Raw genomic sequence first — 15,612 nt, forward strand, 5'->3', positions numbered from 1 at the left:
TCCAAATTTACTGACATGTTTCTTTTTGTTATCAGTGGATTATTAAAACATGATATTTTTAGAACTGTCCCACATCACTGTAACTCCAATTCTAGGGTTTTCGTTCAGAAGCTTAAACATTTCACAGAACAATATAGAAAGAAATATAAAATCATTATAAATCATTGTAAATTTAACTCTGTAAGTCCTATTTATAAATATTTGCATAAAATCTGTTACAAATGTAAAAAATATCAACATAGCTGTTCGAGAAAATTAAGCGATATGGCTATATGTTTTACGAAGATTGTTTAGTTTTAAAATCTCTAGTTCATTTTTAAAATATTTCCATCGTTAGGACCTAGCTTAGTCATAAAATCGTAATAAAAATAGTAAGTTTTTGAAGGAGTAAAAAGACAATAATTTATTTATTGACAAATCGTATTCAACTTTATTATAATGGTATAAAATGGGAAAGGTAGTGAAAACGGGCTAGTAGTAGAAGATGCAATAATAATACATCGATATATCGTACTTGAGTAATACAAGAAGATCGTAAATCTAAACATTTTATATATTATAAAATTGCAAAACCCGCAAGGAAGAAGAAAAGGAAACAACACCAGTCTGCACCTTTAAATTAATGTGTAAACGTAATCTAGAAGAGCTATATCACAAGACAGAGACAGAGATGCTAGACGAAAAAAAATCTATCTTTAATTTTAATGAGTCTTTTTTTAAACATCGTTATATATACTCCGAAAATCCATGTATAACAGATGAAGAAGAAACGATAAATCCATATTATTCATATCATCAATTAAAAAAACAATTCCTTTTTCTATTACAATAAATCTTTTTTTTTCATTAGAATTGTGCAAATCTTAAACAAGAAAATTTGAAAGTAAAAGCAGTACATTAATTCATGAAGATTGCAATGTATGCTAACTTTTTTCAATATTAATAAATTTGCTCAACAATAGAGTCATATATTGAAATCATCAAAGGCTCAAAAATAGTGAAAAAAAAAGAATAAAATTAAAAAAAAAATACAATCTTATTTGCCACAAAGTGAATAATCAAACTTACTTCCTCTTTTGATTTAAATGACTTTTTTATATTGAAATATGGATTCTGATATATTAGAAAGATAAAAATTACCTCAATAAATTATTTTCTTCAAATATCAAGATACTTGTTTCACAATCCAATGTATTCCAAAATCTTCAGAACTCAATGCACTTTAATTTTTAGAGTCCAATGTGATTCTGCGATATTCAATGTCTTTAAAACCGGCAGAATCGTACATCTCTTCAAGGTCATCTTCTTCAAATCAAGTTTCTCTTAAAGAGTCTTCTTTTCAAAATTGTCTTTATGGCCTTTTGTAAGCATCTTTTCAATCTTGTTTGGAGATCTCTCCTCAACCATAAAGCTTTTTATTAAAATTTCTTCAGGATCTTCTTTAAGATTCCTATATTTTATTTTAATCTATTTCTACTTTTCACGGTAGTTCGTCAGACGGTAGCGCCAAGTCTTGATCACCAGATCCCATAGGTCCGTCCACATCAGCATCCGAACCCATAGGTAGTCCAACCACTTCAGGTTGAGGAACTGGTCCTTCAGCAACCTGAAGAAGCATAGGATTTCCAGCGGCGTCCAAAACGGGATCGGCCGTGGCTTCAGCGAGATTTGTTACTGACTTTGACTTAACACATTGAAAATCGACATGACGGCTTTTGGCTTCTTCTTTCTCCCAAGACATATGAATGAAGGGTCGCTGAACGTAGTTGTAAATGACTTCGGCGCGACCACCGGCGCGTTTCTTCACCTTTTCTTTATAGGTTGGATAGCCCTCGATGCCTAGACGAATTTTTTTCAAACCACGTTCTTTCATCACTTGCTTGGCCACGTCTCGATTCTCGATGTACTTAAAGAAGCGATACATCGCTGTACTGTTGACAGCTAAAGATAAAAAGATAAAAAGAAATTATATATGTGTATAAAGTTTGTAATATGTGAGATTTAATAGATTTGTCTAGAAAAAAACTAGAGAACAGAAAAAGAAAGAAAGACAACATCAATAAATTTATAAAAATGCAACAAATTAATTTTTAATATTCAAATAATGACTATTATGTTTGTTAAAATGTTTGTGTTATTAGTTAGATTATACATAAATGTTTTAGTCCTAAGTGTTTTACTTCCTAAGTGTGCAGCGTTAAATATGGAACATATTATAGGATCGTATTAATATAGCAAGTTAGCTTAAGCTTCATTATTGAAGAAAATAAGTGGAACTAATAAAGACTAGGTATTTTCAAAGGCCAAGTTAATCGATTTTTCATTAAACACAGAGTGATTATGATAACAAGCAAGGTTAACGCATGTTGTATTTTATAACTTAAAAAAGATTGCGCATGTTTTCTTAAATCTTCTGAAGGCGACTCATAGTGTTACGCGAGTTTTTTTACAAAAGTATGAAAACAACCAAATAAAATTTTCTCGCAAAATGATAAATCTATTTTAAATAAGACACTGATAGTATAGTGAATTTTCACCTTTGTTATAAGTAAAATTTTCCGACAAAGAAGTACGTATTACAAATCTGATATATAATATCAAAAATTATTATATTATGAATAAAACAATTATGCTTTTAATTATCAATAACAAGATTTCGACATACTTCGATTGATTAATAATTCGAAATTTTATCTGTTTTTACAGCAGAGTATATAGTCAATCTATCTATATGTGTAAAATATCTCAAGACATTTAAAAAATGTTATTTATTTACTTTGGGAATATTCTTCACCCATTTGGGGAGGATATTCTTCGTCCCAATCGACTACGTCATCCTCGAGCAGGACGACAATATGGCATTCGCGATCACCACGTCGCGCACTATTCACCATTAACGGCAAAATCAGATCCTCTAAAAATACTTCGAATTGGCAACGTGCACCCTCATTCGACAACTCGTGTAACAATCCTCCTGTAATAATAATACAATAAATGTAACATATACATGTAACAATACGCATTTTTAATTAAAAAAATTTACAAGCAAGATAAACCATTTTTTGCTCGTTTAATGTTCCTTCTGTTTCAGCTCTTTGCAATGCATTGCTTAATTCAATCTGAATTGATTCAACTTTAATTAAGCTATTAATTTGATATGAAAGACATTTTTATTTATTTGTAATATTAATTAATATTTACATTTCTATTTTTATTTTTTATTGTTTTATATATTTTATATTAATAATTTTTATATAATAAAAATGCACAATTTTACATAAAATCATTCTTATAAAATGTTCTTAGTTTGTATGAAATTAATGACATTATAAATTATTTATAACACTTACTAAGATTTTGGCACTTCACCGTGCTAGCATCAAAAGGTACCAGCAGATAATCGCAGGCTTCTCGTAGTTCTTGAACACTTACAGTTGGGGGACATCGAATTACTCCGCCCTTATAATACTCTAAGATAGCGCGAAAAACCATAGCAGAAATGCCATCGGCGACCTCGTATTCACCACGTTCATTAGGCTGTGCATATTCTACCCCTGAGCTGAACATGCGACCTAACATTGTATTGGGCTGCGCCGTGAACAAAGCTGGGTCAACAATAAATCTGAAATAATAAATAAAACAGATTAACTAGATTTAATAAAGAAAAAACAATTAATTAATAAATCAAACAAAAGACAAAAAATAAATAAAGCAGTGCCCTTTATTTCATATAGGTATATAATGTTATAATGCGCACATAAATATAAGGCAATAGAGAAGATTTAGATTTAACTATTAATAAAAAAAAATAAAATAAAAAAATAAAAAAAAAACGTTAATATTACATATTTAAGTAATATATTGTGTAAAACTTTAATATTTAATTAATAAAAAGTGTATATTATTTTAATATAAACTTTATTAATTTGCTATTGTAATATAAATCCTATTGTACCTAGTGTTATCGACAATGAGAGTGATTCTTTCGTCGCTGGTTGGCTGATTGCTAACTCCGGTAGTAGATCCTAAGATAGCTCCTGATCCTCCTGATATTGCGTTGTCCCTGCTGCTGCTTTGATTCTGACTCTGATTCTGTTTGGTGATGCCAATATTCGTGCGAATCCTGGGGATAAGATTAATTATCTCCCTTAGGGAGAATATGCAGCGCAACATACTCCTTTCCATGTGTATATATCATGTAAGAAACTATCGCTGTAAATACATAAACTAACGCGATTCCCGAGACCTACCTTGCAACTTGCGAAGCCCAGTCGCGTGATTTTGAGATATTGCATATTATTAGAGAAAAGAAAAATAATTTTTCCAAATAAATACAGTTAGAAAATTATTTTCAATCTATTTAATTGAAATAAATGTTCATAATTTTATATATTCCTAATTTAAATAAAATAACAAGAATTAAATAAAATATAAGTCAAGTATAATAAAAGTATAATAAAGGTATAAGTAAATGTATAATAAAAAAAAGGATAAAAATTATTATAGTACTAGAAACAGATAAAAAATATATGTAAAAAAGATTTATATTCTTTTCAAACTATTATAGAAGCTATATTTTTCTAAAAATAAATAAATGACTTTATTGTTTGCATCTAACATTTCTTAAAATAAATATTTATTTCCACTATCGATTTTTGTTTAAAATAAAAATGTATTGTTTTTGTCGATATTACAAAATATAAAATATACAAAAAAATAAAAATATAATATATTAATAATTATCAATGCCATATGAAATTACATATATAAGAGGGAGACCATTTGTTAAAAATATTATAATATATATCTCATATCCATGTTCTTTCAAAATCTTTTAAAAATTTATAGAAAAAAAATTATTTATTAAAAACAGTTCTAAAGAATAAAGTCTTTTGATATAACTCTTGGTACATAATGATATAGTTAAAAAAAGGTAGTTAATGAATAGATAATTAACAAAAATTATAAATATTGTCATAGAATACTGTTACACATTTCTTCTCTTGTTATTTTCAGTTTTATTCAAAATTTTTTTAGAAGGCCGTGAAAAGTTAAAAAAGAATAAATAGAGAAAACTTTATAAGAATTTCCTGCTTTCATCTGTTACGTGCATTTACCTGTTATGTTGATTTGTGAAATTTGTGCTCTGCGAATTTCTGCCGGAATTGAAAGAATGACAATGTCGATCACCGCTGCCATCCCTCTGTACCAGACAAGATTTCGGCTTCGACGAGCCACCACAACTATACATGCACAGAACAACCACGTAATCTTATACTAATCAGCTACTACGACAAGCAACTATAACATCTCTACTATAGTAATTATTCCGCGAATTTCAGAATGTTCGATATGTGTATATTTTTTAGTACAATTTTGTTAAAATCAAATTTTCATAATACAAGAAAATGATTTAAGACCTTTTTGCGCATGCTAATAGCGAAAGAATTGAATTTTAATCCTATTTATACTTTTTAAAGATTGATTCAGTAAAATTCAAATTTCCATGTTATTAACACACCAAAATTGCATTTTATGAAACATTATATCAGTTTCAGTCAAAGTGCAACTGCACAAGGAATGTACGCTTCAAAAAGATTGTATTATCAGTTATTATCTTATATGAATGTGTATGTATATATAAGCAATTTCTATTTTTGCTATATACTTTAAAATTTACGACATAAGAGTAATTTTATAAATTTCTCCAATTTTTTCTAATATATTATATATACAAAACATGTAAGAAATTTTATCTTTACTTATTTTTTCATATATGGGGTAAAGATAACAAATCTTGAGCAATAATTAAATATTCATAAATATAAACTATTATAACTAATATCAGTGCAATTTAAGAAAATGCATAATATAGCATGGAAATTGTATATAAACATGTCATCATGTAATATATGTAAATTACAGTATATTATAGACGTATAAATACAATATTCCTATAAATGCATATAATATTTAAAAAAAAGCAAAGTACATTGAATATTATAAATACAATTTGTATATTATGCATTTTCTATAATTCAGAATATCGCATAAATGTAATTAATTTTTTTGCCAATTAATAGAACAATGTGTGTAAGTTTACATAAATTCAAAATAATATGTGCATGCGTGTAACGAAGATTTGTAAGGGCAAACCTAATCTAAGTGCATGCTGAAAGATCTAAGATGTTGTAAGAAATTAGAGCAAGACGTTATATATTTTCGTTCAAATAGCACAGTGCAATTTAACTTATCTGCAAAAATGTTAACTCCTTGAATATTAATAGTAATATTGCAGTTGAAACGATTTTGCTAAATATGTTGCTGAATCTATATAAAAATTACTCCACAGGCATTTTTTCGCATCGTCGAATCCAAAACGGAGATTAAAGATTCGGAATTTAAAGGTAATCTTTACCTCAGTCTATTTTTGTACAAACGATGCCTTCCTCTTCCATCAGTCTCTTTGTAATCAGTCTCTGTATCACTACTGCTGTCTTGCATATAATTGACTCGCTCTGACGGGTTCGACATGTTAAACCACCTGATAAAAGTCGAAAATATGTTCACTTGATAATTTGCTAAAGAACAAACTTAATATTAGCGTTAAAATCTTGTTACAATAGAAAAATAACCTAACAAAATATCATTTCTGACAATTTATTATTTTATCATTTTTATATTTTATTATATACAAGTAATAATATGTAATATCAAATTTTGTAAAGTGACAGAAAAATATATATGCCACGTGTTAATAGAGATAACATTTATATATCTATTGTTTCTAATAAGCCTTTGAACTTTCGACACTTTTCTCTCCGGGTCTGTCTTTCCCTCTTTCGAGGTTAATCTCGTCGTTTTCGTTAAATGCGAATAATATTTTGTACAATATTAAATGATGATGATATTTACGAGCTCGAGATCGATAAGAACCAACTGAGCCGCTTCAAAAGCTTCTTCGTGGACTCACAGATCTCCAGATCGTACGAATCAGCACGAATACAATTTAGTCTGACAATGACAGCTCTTCGATCGACGAACTCGAACGCATGACTGCGTACAATCACGTCATCATATGCACGAAGTACGAAACAATACGAACATTGACGGAGATACACGAAGTGCGCGATGAATGGAACTATATGACATGTCAGTGATTCTCAAACATAAACTTCGATGCGAATTCTCGATTCTATAGCACAGGTGTAAGAGGGATGATTTTACCCCACCCTCTAAACCGTGGCTGGTACCAACGTAACGGGGGGATGATTATTGACGTCCGATAAACGTGGCAAGGAACTCGTATCGCTGAAAGAAAATGGGATTGTTCGATCGTTTAGCGAATCTCCTCGGTCTTAGGAAAAAAGAAGTAAACGTTTTAGTAGTGGGCCTTAATAACAGTGGTAAGTCGACGGTCATAAATAATTTCAAACGCGAGGACGACCGTTGCATAGACATAGTGCCCACTGTCGGGTTTAATGTCGAGAAATTCGCATGTAAGTTAAATAACAAAGAGCGATAGAGTGCCCAAGATGTGAAATTAAATTGCTTTTAGTGCTATCGCATATTTATTGCACCAGCATAATCTCAAATCCACATAGCACTCTATTTATTTGTGTACACAATAAAATACCAAATTAAAGAAAAAAAGAAACAATGTGGTTAGAAATAATTATAAATAATGATTATATAAATACTTCAAAGAATGAACAGAAAATATATAATAGTTTCTTACCACAAGATATACGTTTTGTTACTTTTCACACATAATTCTACACTCATTTTCTCATATTTTTGTTTTTCATATTTCTCATACGTCGTTGATCTGTCTTCACAGTTCGTGACGATGATCTAATTGCTTCAATAGTACCTTGTGATAACTTTGGTGCTTTCTTTTTTACAATCTTATTTGTTAGACGACTACCTTTAGATTTTTTCAATTTATCTATAGTTGGTTTCAGTATTTCAATATTTGTGATGTTTCCCATTTCTGAACTAGACGATGAGGATACTTTTTTATTTCTGATTGTATCAGGTAACGGAGTGCTAGTGCCTAGCGGAGTTATCTTCAGTTTCTTTTTGACAAGTTCATCATGTAGTTTTGAATCAAAATTTGCATCCTTAGAATTGTTTGTAGGCTGATTGGTATGAAAATTCAATTTCGTCTGTTTTAATCTAATTTTAGGTTTATACAATGGTGTCGTTTCTTCTGGAAGGTTTCTAAAAACTTTTTGTTTTGAAGTGGATGGAAGCTTCTCTGTTTCGTTTTCTTTCAAAATTTGCCGTGAACTTTTAGTGCTTGTCACTTGTGTATAACTATCTTCCTCATTATTGTTCGATAATTCAATATTTTTTGAAGTATTCTTCCGTTTTTTTCTTTCATTCCTCTTCTGCCGTTCATGTTTTCTCTTGCGTTTTCTCAGTGACTTGTTTCGATTTAATTGTAAGTCTACTAAAAAATCTTCTGTAGAATCACTAGTGTCCTAAAAAAAAAATGATAAGTATATTTTAATCGTATAAAAATTGTTTTCATTTAATCTTATATTTATTAAATGCTGTACATTCAATTCTAGTGGACTATCACTGTCATCTGTCCGCAGCCACGTAAATGCAGAATCCTCTGTTAAAATCTTTTCAAATGCTGTTTGTAAATCTAATATCTTGAACTCTTTTAGACATATTTTTAATTGTCGTCTTAAATCATCATTTAACTTCTTTTCTTCCATTGTATCGATATTAATTTTATATGGTCTTGCTATATGAGAATGATATAGTAAATATATTACTAAGTTCATATATTTATCATTTTCTTTGTCATGTATACCATACAATTCTAAACTAATTTGCGTATATGCCATGTTAGAGTGCAGAGAACAATGTTTCATATGTAAAGTATATTCCTAAAACAGACATTATTCATTATTTGTTAGTATATTGCATATAACTTGAAAATAATTTTATACTATTCATTTTTATGACATATAAATACATACTTTTAATGACAGGAACTGGTCTTGTCGAGCAACGTAACAGTCAATATTGTGTTTACAACTCTTTAGAAAAGGACCTATATTTTTTGTTTTGTCAATGGGTATTTTAGACAGCATGTCATTCACATCGAACGACATTGGCATTACCCATTTTCCCAGCTCGCCTTTTCCATTCTTTATGAAAATCTGTATCGCATAAGTGTCGTTTTTCTGATACTTGCTCGTTGGTTTAAAGTTGAATACGATCTCATCCCTTCGGAATTTAGCGCAATGAAAACCGGCGAAATTATACAACTCATTTTGCAAATCAACTTCGACATTCGGTATTCTTCTTGAATGTGGAAGAATCTTCAAGTTTGGCGATTCTGTCAAATGTTCTTCCACGTCTCCGAAACATATTGTGTTCAGTTTTTGTTCGCATTGTTCGATTAAGCATTCCAGACTCTTTATTTCTTGACGCAGCTTTTTCTTTTCTGTGTCTAAAAATTTTAAAAATTGGAAAATTATTCCTTCGTCGTCTGAATAGGGTTAGGATATTTGACAATTTGTCTACCTTCATCAATCTGCTCGATATTCGTGTCATTATTACTGGAAGTACTGGCCGTTTCCATCTTCTTATTTTACATCACTCGCATATCATTTGCAATAATAACAAAACTAAACAACTTTAAAAAAAACTCGCGCCAAAAGACAATCGATGCATTCAATACTGCAACCGGTTGTTGTGCAATTCACGAGCGATTATTCGTGATTGGTGTATCATCCTACGTATATCCAGAATACAAAAGTATGCACCAATCGCGAGTAGCTATTTAAGGAGCAAGTGTAGCACTGAGTGCACCCTCAAGTGATGGTTCTCAAATATTTTTATCTTGGGTTATTGAAGAATTATAAATTTATTTAAAAAATTCAAGACGATATTTATTTGTTACATATTTTTATGCAAATTATATTTTTTATTCGTCTAATAATGAATCATATTTGACAAGACTTTAATTAAAATTGCATTGTCAGAGAGACTATATTTTATTGAATGTCATGAAAAGTGATTTTTTAAAAAGAAAAATTATTCAGAAATTCTCTTTCCGATCAAACTGTATATTAAAACAAGAATCAAATATGTTATAAAAAAAAGTTTTGATGAATTTATATATATATATATATATATATATATATGTGTGTGTGTATATATACGTTTTTGATATATAATTTTTTATTCGTTTCTATATTTGACAAGTATATATAATAAGACCTTATTTAATTAAAATTGCTTTATTAGAGAGATTGTATATATTATTAAATGTCATAAAAAATTATTTTTTTAAAAAGAAAAATTATTCAGAAATTCTTTCCGATCAAACTGCATATTGAAACAATAAGAATTAAAATGTTATAAAAAGTTTTCATAAACTTTTTATATGTATAATGTATACATACTTGCTTTTACTGGGATATATAATAAATCGAAGTCGTTTATTGTTTCAGTCAAGAATGTCAATTTCACCGCATTTGATATGTCAGGCCACGATCGTCATCGATCATTGTGGGAGCATTATTATAAAGATTGCCACGGGATTATCTTTATAATTGACAGTAGCGATAAGCTCCGACTGGTTGTCGTGAAAGAAGAATTGGACATGCTCTTGCAACATCCCGATGTAGCAGGTATGTTACATCTTTTCTCTCATTTGCATATAGAAGCCCTTGTAATAAAAAAATAATTAATATATCAAAAAATTATTTAAATAATAAAAAATGAGAAGGAAGAGACACGCACATCTTTCTTATATAATAACAAAATTCTTAACAAAATTTTCGAAATTCGAGATGCAACAATATATAATAATTAATAAACGATTTAGGGCCGGTATTCACAGTTGCTTCTTATATTTAAGATCGTCTTAGACCTCGGTCAGCCAATCAAATGGCCGCATAACATCTCCTGATTGATTGAACGAAGTCTTAAGACGATCTTAAATATAAGAACGGACTATATGAATACCGCCCTGCTAGATGAATGCACGAAACAGATGTGTGAAACATTTTAGGTCGCAAAATACCCATCCTTTTTTTGGCAAACAAAATGGATTTACCTGACTCCTTGACTACCGTGAAGCTGGTCGCTGGATTGGGACTCGAGCGAATACAGAATAAACCCTGGCATATACGAGCGACAAACGCGATAACCGGCGAAGGTTTGCAGCCGGCAATCGAGTGGCTGACAGATCAAATTCGTGATATATACATTAACAAGAGATAAAACGCGCCGACATCGGATGGAAAACGCGATTGGTTTGATTTTTTTTTCTCTTTTGACAAAATGTGTCGGATCGACATTAGTGCCTGTATATGTCATTTAAAATATGTTACGGAATTCTTCGTATTTTTGTATTTGAAGAGTGTTTCATTTGGCGCTACTAAAAATGTTTATGGAATCAACAGTCATGATTCACGAATGTACCTAGACGCGACATGTCAGACTCGAAAGTACCTATCTTAATTCAAACGTGAGGGCACTCTTGACGTCGAGTGAAACGTCAGTCGTCCATTCGAAATCCGGTGTAATCGGGTGTAATAGCGTAAAGAAATTCTCGGTACAAAGTTCTCATAAGTTTCTATCGAAAAGAAAGTGTATTCTTCGCGTTGAATATTGCTATAATCGAGGTAAAAAGTGTATAATTAGGAAGCATCGCCGCAAGCTCAATTTAATTCCGTCCAAAAGTAGGCGTACATAGCTGAACATATGTAAGTGTATATAAAATTATTATTTTTTAATATAATTGCGGCCCAATTTTCCGCACTGTAACGATAGAGCATCGTATAATGCTCTGCAGAGAAATATTTCATCGTAATATTTAAACTATTCAGTTTCAATAAACATTTTAATTGAAGATTTCGTCGTTCTTTGTTATAGGGCAATGCATATTTATTTATTCGTATATATGTATATTATATAGCGATAAGAAAAATATTAGATATATAGAACTACGACATATACAAAAATATAAAAAACGAGCAATGAAAATTGAAATAATCGATTTGAAGTTATACGTTCTCGTAAGATGTCGCCACCAATCCATTGAAATTTCGCGCCTCTGGAAATATATTTTATGACCTTTTACTATTTACGTCACTCGTGTAGTGATGTAGCGAGGTATTGTATCGACCGACCTGTAGCGTTTAACAGGTGGACTCCTTATCATAGTTTTGATAAGGGTCCTTTGAAATGGTGAAAATGTCGGGAAAACGCTCGTTAACGTATTATTTCGCATTTGCGGTTTTCTTCAAGCTCACATATTGTTACGAGACAGAGAAATATTCGCTGTACATGCCGAACGTGAGACCAAATACGGTAAGTAACAGTACCGTAATTTTTTCTTAATCTTTAGAGGACGGGACTGGTCCCTTTAGGGACCATCTATTTGATCGGAGATTTGTCCTTAGTTATACATTTGATTTATATATAAATTACACGTTTTAAAAGAGGTCGATTTGCACTGAAAATTTTCCGTCCTCTAAAGGTTAAGGAGAAAAACAAGTGTGTCTAATCTTTAATTATTACATACGATTCCTTCGATGTACAAAAAAGTAACATAGAATATTTAAATGTATTTTCTTAAATATACGTTAATATATTTTGTATCGTGTTAAATTTATTTCTATAAATTGTATATTAGTTGTATATTGATGAAGAATAAGTTTCTAATTGTATTAATTTCTATATTTTATTGATGGGCTAATGCATTAAATAACTTTTATGGGATAGAAATTATCTGATATATTCTGTTTTTATAGCCTGAACTATATCTATGCACTCCAGTACGAATAGATTTTACCAAAAACTATTATATTACTGGTTTTGAGCCAAATGCGACAATGCAAACAGCTCATCATATACTAATTTACGGATGCAGCAAACCAGGTAGTGCAAAGCCAGTTTGGAATTGCGGAGAAATGATGAATACTGCAGATATACGAGATACAGCATCTCCTTGTAAAGAAGGGACACAAGTAATAACAATTAATAAAGTAATGTAATGTATCTTATATATCTTATAGATATATTAAAAAAAGATAAATTTTTTATTTAAACAGATTATCTATGCATGGGGAAGAGATGCTCCAGAATTAGATCTACCATATGAGGTAGGCTTTAAAGTAGGCGGTGACTCTCCCATACAATATATTGTTCTACAAGTGCATTACGCACACATTGATCATTTCAAGGATGGCAGAACAGATAACTCAGGTGTAATTTTACATTATACAACATATCCATTGAACAAATTGGCTGGTGTTATTCTGTTAGGAACAGGTGGCATTATACAACCTAGGGAAGTAGTACATATGGAAACTTCTTGTCGTATAACAGAGAATAAGACTATTTATCCATTTGCATATAGAACACATACTCATTCACTGGGAAAAGTGGTCTCTGGTTATGTAGTAAAAAAAAATAATCGTGGATTGAACAAGTGGATCGAACTTGGGAAGAGAGATCCATTAACTCCTCAAATGTTTTATCCTGTTACTAACAAAATTGCAATTACGTTCGGTGATATACTGGCAGCTCGTTGTACAATGGAAAATACACGTGACAGACCCACTTATATAGGTTTAACGAATGAAGATGAGATGTGTAATATGTATATTATGTATTATGTTGAGAATGATAGCCCGTTAAAGCAGAAGTATTGTTTTTCTCAAGGGCCACCTTTATATTATTGGAACCAAGAGTTAACTAATATTCCTGACAATGAGGCATCTATATTGTAATATTCCAATCGATTGATATTGATTATTTTGATAGATTGACATAATAGATCAATTTTATTTTATTATGTAAAATTAGGAAAAATTCCAACGTTTCCATAGACTGTATATTTAGATGCATTTAATTCAGTGAGATAGATTGATGTTTGGGGATCAAGCCGTCCTAATTTAATTTACAATCGATTTTTTGTTAATTACATTTATTGATACACTCTTGATAAACTTTAAATATAAATTTAGTATTAGTTTATTTTATAGAGCAACGTTTTCTTAAACTTGGAATGGTTTATATAATTTTTAAAATTGTTCAGAGGATATAAGATTTTAGCAAGTTATTATTATTGATTTTTAAGATAAACAAATTTAATTTAAATGGATAAAAATGAAATATTGTTGGAAAATAATTTATTTAATTATTAATTATTAAAATAAATTATAATAATTACGCACAAATTATGCAAAATTAATCTAATTTTTATACTTTTCAAGTGATTATAATTGAGAATACTGCGATCAGAGGTACATTGTACTTATTTTACATATGAGTCATTTTTAAAAGATATTAATTTGTAATAGTTTATAATATATATTTCTTCTCAGTTTTAATAATAATGACATAAGTTAACATTTACAAACATGCATTTACATACATTGACAATTTTTATAAATATGCATCTGTTTGAATTGCTATTGCAATTTATGTTGCAAGTTGTCGACCGGTTGTACACAATATGTATAATTTTTTGACAAAAATTAGTCTATGTTAATTAGTAGTCTATTTTGGCTTACGGTTTAATTAATAATTGTATTATAATGTATGTATGTGTGTGTGTATATGTACTGAACCAGCTATGCAGATGTGATATAAAGAGTTAATGCTAAACTTAGGCCTAGTTTTTCAGTTAATATTTATGATTAATTTACGATTATACGTAATTTGAAAAGTTATTGAAGATATATACGTATATGTATATATATATATATATATATATATATATATATATACTTTTATTTTAATAGTCAATTCATTGAATATAACGGTATGAGAATTTAAAATACTTGACAGTTATATACACATGATATAATTTAAATAATTCTGAAATATATATTATTGGCAGAAAGATGCATTTTTTATAATTTTCTTTTTATTTATTTCTTGTAGAATATATTTCAAACAAATTTTTAGAATGATTATAAACAAATATAATCGTTCATTAATTGATAATATTTTTAATTATTATTAAAATTATTAATAATTAAAAATATTAATGAATTAGTTTTATGCAGAAAAAGAATGTGCTCGAATGATCGATACATTAGTTGTTAGCTTTATTTTAGGAGTAAAATTATATTTGAAACTAAGATCAAGATGTCGTTATTATAATGATTGCATTGAAGCACGGAACTTCAATGAATCTCAAACAGTTTATAATTATAATCAGTATGGTTAATAATTTGAAGAGGATTATTTTAGATAGGACGTATCTCCCGAAGCGAGATGTCAATGTAAAATCGATGAGAGTATTACTTCCAAAAATATAACGAGAGATAAGTCTTTCTCTCAATTTTCAAGTCTTCTCTAAACACTGTATGTATTGTATATATGTATACAATCGCTCAGGAATTTCTACCTGACTTCTGAAAAACTGCATTTAAATGAAAAATGTAGATCTGTTTTCCCCGTCCCAGCGTATTTTTCGCGAGACCATTGATGGATATTTATTTTCGAACATGTATAAGCGCACGGTCGTCGCTGAAAATCTAATTATTATAAGCATTTATGGATTTCAATAAACGACTTATGCAAAAAGCTTGTCTTTTTGTTTCACGCTGTTTGCAATAACGC

At 29.7% G+C, this 15,612-nt stretch overlaps 4 protein-coding genes and 1 long non-coding RNA gene across 10 annotated transcripts; 3 read left to right on the plus strand and 2 right to left on the minus strand.

The window, feature by feature from the left end:
* Window positions 1-402: 402 nt before the first annotated feature.
* Window positions 403-7,797, minus strand: LOC146721798 (BTB/POZ domain-containing protein 10-like). Of its 5 annotated transcripts, none has more exons than XM_085486247.1 (7): window positions 7,739-7,797; window positions 6,419-6,544; window positions 5,118-5,243; window positions 3,956-4,123; window positions 3,351-3,622; window positions 2,777-2,974; window positions 403-1,941 (listed from the first exon to the last, which is right to left on the minus strand). In XM_085486247.1, exons 1-7 carry the CDS (start codon window positions 7,783-7,785, stop codon window positions 1,481-1,483), a joined length of 1,398 nt encoding a protein of 465 aa, XP_085342373.1. In that variant the 5' UTR covers window positions 7,786-7,797; the 3' UTR covers window positions 403-1,480. The 5 variants fall into 5 exon arrangements, with proteins under 5 accessions (XP_085342373.1, XP_085342372.1, XP_085342376.1 ...); XM_085486246.1 differs by having other exon boundaries at window positions 3,956-4,147; XM_085486250.1 differs by lacking the exon at window positions 7,739-7,797 and adding an exon at window positions 6,916-7,146.
* Window positions 2,490-2,910, plus strand: LOC146721799 (uncharacterized). The gene is made up of 2 exons (XR_014925502.1): window positions 2,490-2,569; window positions 2,707-2,910. It is a non-coding gene; the product is annotated as an uncharacterized LOC146721799 (long non-coding RNA).
* Window positions 7,092-11,884, plus strand: Arl6 (ADP ribosylation factor-like 6). 2 transcript variants are annotated; one of them, XM_029319659.2, is made up of 3 exons: window positions 7,092-7,406; window positions 10,479-10,658; window positions 11,042-11,884. In XM_029319659.2, exons 1-3 carry the CDS (start codon window positions 7,322-7,324, stop codon window positions 11,251-11,253), a joined length of 477 nt encoding a protein of 158 aa, XP_029175492.1. In that variant the 5' UTR covers window positions 7,092-7,321; the 3' UTR covers window positions 11,254-11,884. The 2 variants fall into 2 exon arrangements, with proteins under 2 accessions (XP_029175492.1, XP_029175486.1); XM_029319653.2 differs by having other exon boundaries at window positions 7,094-7,499.
* Window positions 7,782-9,733, minus strand: LOC114943920 (uncharacterized). The gene is made up of 4 exons (XM_029319642.2): window positions 9,547-9,733; window positions 8,997-9,472; window positions 8,565-8,903; window positions 7,782-8,486 (listed from the first exon to the last, which is right to left on the minus strand). Exons 1-4 carry the CDS (start codon window positions 9,602-9,604, stop codon window positions 7,782-7,784), a joined length of 1,578 nt encoding a protein of 525 aa, XP_029175475.2. The 5' UTR covers window positions 9,605-9,733.
* Window positions 11,885-12,085: 201 nt separating the features above from the next.
* Window positions 12,086-15,576, plus strand: Phm (Peptidylglycine-alpha-hydroxylating monooxygenase). Its single transcript, XM_029319401.2, has 3 exons — window positions 12,086-12,345; window positions 12,789-13,004; window positions 13,089-15,576. Exons 1-3 carry the CDS (start codon window positions 12,220-12,222, stop codon window positions 13,767-13,769), a joined length of 1,023 nt encoding a protein of 340 aa, XP_029175234.1. The 5' UTR covers window positions 12,086-12,219; the 3' UTR covers window positions 13,770-15,576.
* Window positions 15,577-15,612: the final 36 nt, after the last annotated feature.

The sequence above is a fragment of the Nylanderia fulva genome, unplaced genomic scaffold, assembly GCF_048542155.1.
Source record: "Nylanderia fulva isolate GAGA-0341 unplaced genomic scaffold, ASM4854215v1 Scaffold41, whole genome shotgun sequence".
Lineage (NCBI taxonomy): Eukaryota > Metazoa > Arthropoda > Insecta > Hymenoptera > Formicidae > Nylanderia > Nylanderia fulva.